At 61.9% G+C, this 6,014-nt stretch overlaps 2 protein-coding genes across 2 annotated transcripts in view; one reads left to right on the top strand and one right to left on the bottom strand.

The window, feature by feature from the left end:
• The window catches only part of PGGHG (protein-glucosylgalactosylhydroxylysine glucosidase), a gene marked incomplete at its 5' end in the record, with an annotated part of 6,851 nt that extends 2,114 nt beyond the window's left edge, over positions 1–4,737 (top strand). Inside the window, 9 exon segments of the mRNA XM_017732759.1 lie at positions 8–155; positions 421–532; positions 918–990; positions 1,415–1,551; positions 1,785–1,918; positions 2,084–2,179; positions 2,303–2,400; positions 3,773–3,984; positions 4,069–4,737. Coding sequence (XP_017588248.1) covers positions 8–155; positions 421–532; positions 918–990; positions 1,415–1,551; positions 1,785–1,918; positions 2,084–2,179; positions 2,303–2,400; positions 3,773–3,984; positions 4,069–4,133 — 1,075 coding nt within the window.
• A 1,218-nt stretch (positions 4,738–5,955) lies between these two features.
• Positions 5,956–6,014, bottom strand: part of LOC103614578 — a 2,698-nt gene continuing 2,639 nt past the window's right edge. The window contains 1 exon segment of the mRNA XM_017732760.1: positions 5,956–6,012. Within this exon segment, the coding sequence (XP_017588249.1) occupies positions 5,956–6,012 (57 nt within the window).

A 6,014-nucleotide genomic window follows, 5' to 3' on the forward strand; every position in this document is an offset into this window, starting at 1 on the left:
CTCATGGTGGCTTCGCCCGGCAGGGTGCAAAGTGCCCATGGGAGAGCGCGGCCACTGGCCGGGAGGTGTGTCCTGAGGAGATCTACGGAGCCCAGGAAATCCACGTCAGCGGGGATGTCCTGATGGCCTTCGAGCAGTATTACTGCACCACGCAGGTAAAGGGAGGGTCGCCCCCGATGGCCGGACACCTGGACGCTGTTGCTGTCCCTTCGCTGAGGAGCTCTGCTCTCGCTGGTCCGCAGGCTCCCTCCTGCAGCCCTGCCTCCTCTATCCTTGCTCCCATGGGCGTCTCAGCATCTTTTTGGCTCAAAGCAGGCCAGTCTCTCCTCTTGCTCCCTCCATCTCCTCAGAGCTCCTCTCCATCCTCCTGCTGACTTTGGGCCTGGCGGAGTCTCCCTCATGGCCCTGTTTTTGCCCCAGGACCAGCAGCTGTTCCGGGAGGACGGGGGCTGGGAGCTGGTGGAAGCCGTGGCTCAGTACTGGTGCAGCAGGATGGAGTGGAGTGAGGAGGAGCAGCTCTACCACATCAGAGGTACCTATGCCGTGGGAATGGGGTGGAAAGCAGAGGTTTGGAGCCACGTGGTCTAGTGGAAGCTGTCCCTGCCCATGGCAGGGGTGTGGAACTGGATGAGCTTTAGGGCAACCCAAACCACCCTGGGATTCCATGACCTGGAGGTCCCCTTCAAGATGTCCTCAGGATGAGGTGCCTGCATCCACCAGCCAGAGCTGCATCCCAGCTTGTTCCTCCTTCAGCACCAGCACCACGCATGTTCTCCACTGAGCATCCCACCGGGACTGTGTGGGACCCTGCCAGCAGGAGGGTCCCCTTCCTTCAGCCGTGTCCCCAAGGAGGGGCCCAGAGCCACGGCAGCCCCTGGGTGTGCTGAGGTGCGAGGTGTCCCCTCCTGTCCCCCCAGGTGTCATGCCCCCAGACGAGTACCACAGCCAGGTCGATAACTCTGCCTTCACCAACGCCGTGGCCCGGCGCAGGTAACGCTTGGAAAGCCTCCCGGGAGCACCTGGAAGCACGGCCCAGCTATCCCCTGGCACTCCCGAGGTCATCCTTCCTCCCTCTGCTCACAGCCCTCTCCCTGTCGCCCCTCTGCAGTGGGAGGAGGAGCAGGGGCTCCCCCAGCTCCTCCGCCCTGTTCAGTGCCCAGTGAGGCTGAGCGGGATCTCCCTTCGCAGTGGGGCTTTTCCCTTGGCATTCCGTGAGGTGTCCGTGCTGTCAGCCAGCTGGAGACGCCCACAGCCAGGGGAACGGGCTCCCGGCTCCGTGATGGAAGCTCTTAGCCCAGCTCAATCTGTGCCCCCTGTTCTTCCACAGCAGCTTTTTCTGCAGCTCCTTCTGTCCCCTCCCTCCTCTCACTGTCACCTATCCCTGACATAAAACCTTGTTCCTCCTCCTTTCCAGCTTAAATTTTGCCGCTGCCCTGGCTCGGGACCTGCTGCTCCCGGTGCCGGAGGAGTGGGAGGACCGTGCCAGGAAAATCAAAGTGCCCTTTGACGAGGAGAGGAAATACCACCCTGAGTACGATGGCTACAGCCCAGGTGAGCGGGGAGGCAGTGGCAGCAGCCCACGGATCACACTTTTAATCCTGGAAGGATCGGAATTCCGACCGGTTCAGACTTGGGAATGGTAAAAGAAGAGTCCCTGCTCTTGCTGCAGTGCACAGAGCTGGGCTCGGGGTGGTTTTCCTGCCTCACTGGATTGTTTCTCATCAGCGGGCTCAAAAACTCAGGAAATTTGGGAACTGTCCCTGTCTGACCAGCCCTGTCCCCAGGTGAGCCAGTGAAACAGGCTGATGTGGTCCTGCTGGGCTTCCCACTGATGCATCCCATGAGTGCCGAGGTCCGGAGGAACGACCTGGAGATGTACGAGCCCGTCACCGACCCGGCCGGGCCGGCGATGACCTGGGTGAGGAGAGGGCAGGGCCCAGCCTGGGACTGACCCCCGGGGGGGGTGTCCCCATCCAGGGGACGCTGCAGAGCTGGGACGTGCCCTGGAAGTGTTCGCCCCGGGTCGGAGGGGTGGCAGAGGCGGCGCTGCTCCGCTGCGCTGCCACCTTTCCCTCTCCGGCAGAGCATGTTTGCCGTGGGCTGGCTGGAGCTGAAGGAGCTGCAGAGAGCCCGGAGCCAGCTGCAGAAGTGCTTCAGCAACATCACAGAGCCCTTCAAGGTGAGCAGCGGGGCTGCAGAGCCCTCCTGCTCCCGGGTGGGTGACGATGGGATTGAAACCCACAAAACCGCCCGGAGCATCCCAAACCAGCTCCTGCATCATCTCTTTCTCGTGCTGGAGCAGGTCTGGGTGGAGAACTCGGACGGGTCGGGAGCTGTGAACTTCTTGACGGGGATGGGTGGATTCCTGCAGGTCGTCCTCTTCGGCTTCACGGGGTTCAGGTGAGACCTGCTGTGTCACTTTCAACTCCCGAGCAATGCTGGCCCCTTCAAATGTCCCCGTCTGGCTGGAGGGAAGGCGGGAACAGGTAGGAGGCTCGTGGTCCCCGGTCACTTTGGGGAAGCAAAACGCCATTCCCTAAGCCTGCTCTGCGGCTCAGCAGCAACATCACCCCGTCTCCTTTGGATGTGGTGAGGGAGCACCTCCTGCAGCCTTGCTGTGGGCTCCCTGCTCACATGTGGCTCTGGGAGCCTCCCTGCAGGGAGGTGCTGAGCAGGCATCGCCTCAGCTTTAAAATATCCTGGGAAAACACGGAGCTGCTCATGTAATTTCAGAGCTGTGGTGGTTTCCACCCTGGAGCCGCCGTCTCTTCAGCCTGTTCCTGGTTTAACTGAGGCTGGATCCAGCCTTTTGGTTCCCGGTGAAAACTTCCAGCCCTAACTATGTGTTTTTACTCTCTGTGTGTGGCCAGAGCTGCTGGGAAACCCACCCTGTTCCTTGGCAGAGCTGGGTGCGAGCTGCCGTATTCCCAGCTGGAAACCTCGGCTTTGGCTGAGCTGGGAGGTCTCCAGGCGCCCGGTGTGTGCCGGCTCGGGCCCCTCGTGGCACCAGCTCAAGCCACGGCTTTGGGGCTCCGGCCAAATTCCAGAGGCGGCGGCGACGTCGTGCGGCCACGCTGCCGCCTGTCCCGCCGCGGGACACGGATCCTGCGCAGCGCTGGGGCTCCCCAAGCCTCCCTCGAGCCCTCTCCGGTCCCTCAAGCCCTCTCAGCACTCTGGTGCGCCGGGATTTGGGTCGGAGACAAGAGGGGCCGTTGTTTTTCCTCACCCAGAGCCAACGCCCACCCAGGCAGCTCGGCTTTGGGTCAGGGATGGAGGGAGCGAGCCGGGATCTTGCTCCGTTGTTTCTGGGCAGGGAGCAGGAGCAGCGGTGCTGGGCTCCCAGCCCTCCATCCCGTGGGAATGGCAGCTGGGGTGGGTGTCTGAGGGTCACCTGCTCCCAGAGGAGCAGGGCATTCCCGAGGTTTTGCCAGCACGGCTGCTGCTGAAGCCAGGCTCTGAACCGGAGCAGGGAACCGAGCTGCGTTTGTTTTAATATAAAATCCAAGCTTACGGAAACCCCAGGTCCCAGCCGTGGAACTGGGATGGGACAGGAGTGCCCTGGGGTGGGCTGTGGAATCACAGCCCCAGTAGCTCCTCTTCAGGTGCTCCATCGGGGTGTTCGGGATTTGCCCGGGGATCCCTGGGTGCACCGAGGACCCTTTCGGACTCCTCTGGGGTGGTGATGCCTGGAGAGGTGGCTGCTCCCCCAGCCCGAGCTGGGCTCCTCTGTGGCTCCCGCTGTTCCCACCCCGCCGTGCTCCTGCCTTTCCAGGATCACGAGGTCCGGCCTCCTCTTTGATCCCGCCTTTCCCGACGATATCACCAAGCTGAACATCTCCGGCGTCTCCTACTTGGGCAACAAACTGGGGGTGACCATCACCAGGGAGGAGACCAGGATGGAAGTGACTGAGACCTGCCGGGACCCTCCGGCGTCTGCCCTGGAAGCTGTGCTGGAGTCGGGACAGCGCTTTCCCCTGAGGGAAGGTACGGCAGCGGCGCCCGGATCTGGATCAAATCATTTGGGAAGAAACCATTCCCGTATCTCACATGAGGGGTTTTGTGTTGCAGGGCAGAGCATCTCCTTCCCCACAGCGCCCGGATGGATCCAGAGGTCCCCCGGCAGGACCCCCTAAACCTTGGCTGATCCGGGCATTGCCCCTTGGAGCAGCAGACCTGGGATGCTGGGGGTGGGGACAGGTAACAGTGGGTGGAGAGGGGGTGCCAGGCTGTGCCAGGAGGCCTTTGCCCCCCAGGACTGTGTGTGCCACCTGTCGCTGTGGCCCCGGGGGTCGGTGGCTGGAGCTGTCACCATGGCCAGAGCGGTCACCGCGTCAGAGCCCCCCACTGCCCTCCACACATCTCTTACTCGGCACAGGAGAGGAAACCCAGCCTGAAAACGACCATTTCAGACGTGTTTTCTAAACACCCAGGAGGTGTCTGTGCTCTCAGGTGTTTGTGTTTGTAAGGAAGCCCCTTCCTGACTCCAGGATCCTGACTCCAGCCCCTCCAGCATGTCCTGCCCCACTCCTCACCTTCCCGCCGCTTTGCTCTGTGGGCTCAAAGGCTGTGGAGGCTCAGCCAGCGCTGTTCCACCAGATGAGTGATGTTTTGGCACTGAGTATTACCCCAAGATGTGCAGCCGAAAGCCTTTTAGCCCCGTGTTGGCAGCACACAGCTCCTTCCCCATTGTTTGTTGTGCAACATCCCTTACGTGTTCTTAAACCCTTATCTGCATTATTTCCCCTCTTTTCAAGCGGTTTTGGCGCGAAATCCTTTCTCGCCTGGTGTCTGAGGGGCTGCAGGAAGCCCGGACGGCAGTGATCTGTAGAACCACCCTGCCAGATGGTGGCAAGGGCAGCATTTTTCCGGGCCCGGAGCTGCTGTGGGTTTGCTCAGGGCGTTGCTGGTGTCACGGAAATCCCAAGAATTGCTGTGCCTGCACAGGGCGGGCGTGGCACCCCCCGCCCCGCACTCTGGGCTGCGCAGCATCCCTGTCCCGGGGAGGGCAGGACAGCCCCGGGTGGAAGCAGGGAGTGCCGAAGGCGTTCCGTGCCCCGCGGGGTCTGTCCTGGCCAAACCGACCCCAGGAATCTCGGCCCAGTTTATAAAAAGCCCCGCGGCTGCTCCGTGCCCCGAAGCATCTGGGACTGCTTAGGGCTGGAGCAGCGACTCTCCCGCTGCCGTGTAATTACTTGGGGCCTGCTCCGGCCTCATTAGAGCCGCCGGCCCCTAATTAGAGGCAACTCTTGGCAGGAGAAAGGGACCACGATGTCCCCAGCCCCGTCACTGCGCCCGGATTGGGATTTGGATGGCGCTGGGATAAAGCCCAGCTCTGAGCCAGGGCTAGTTGGCAGTAAAGGGGGTTTATCCTCAAAAAAGGGGTCCTTTAGTCCCAAAATGAGCCGTCTCCAGCCCAGGCAGGGAGAGCAGGGAGCAGTGGGGGTGTATCCCAACTCCCCCCCGTCCTGGCTGGGACTGGCTGGGGATGTCTGCGTTGCTGTAATGAGTTTGCAGGGCTCAGCTCCCCTTTGGGGTGGGGAGGTGACAGCCCATTTTCTTCATCCTGTCCCCACGAGGCCCGGGAGCGGCTCTGCTTCCTCCCCTCCTCGGTCCTGGGGCTCCCTGTGGCCAGAGGTGGCCCTGAAGGCTGTGGGAATGATGGTGTCACCCAGCTGCCAGGAGCCCGATCGGAGCCCAAAATCCCTATTTACGTTTTCCCTTTGGCACCCCCCTGTCCCTTTCCACACCCAGAAACTCGCGCTCAGTGAAGCGTTTAATGACTAAACAGTGATCACGGAAGCTGGGGCTCCACGTGAGGTCACGGGAGGTGAAAAAAACCCCACAGGACAAAGAAAAATGACTCTGCCCTCACAGCGGGGTGGCAGAGAGGGGTGGTGGCCTTTTGGGCGGCCGCCAGCGAGGCAGAGGAGGTTCCGCCAGCCCTTCATCCCTGGCTCACTGGTCCTCGTCGTCGCTCCCGCTGAACTGGTAGGTGAAGAAGCCGACGGACTCCT

The sequence above is a fragment of the Corvus brachyrhynchos genome, unplaced genomic scaffold, assembly GCF_000691975.1.
Source record: "Corvus brachyrhynchos isolate BGI_N302 unplaced genomic scaffold, ASM69197v1 scaffold624, whole genome shotgun sequence".
In the NCBI taxonomy this organism is placed as follows: Eukaryota; Metazoa; Chordata; class Aves; order Passeriformes; family Corvidae; genus Corvus; species Corvus brachyrhynchos.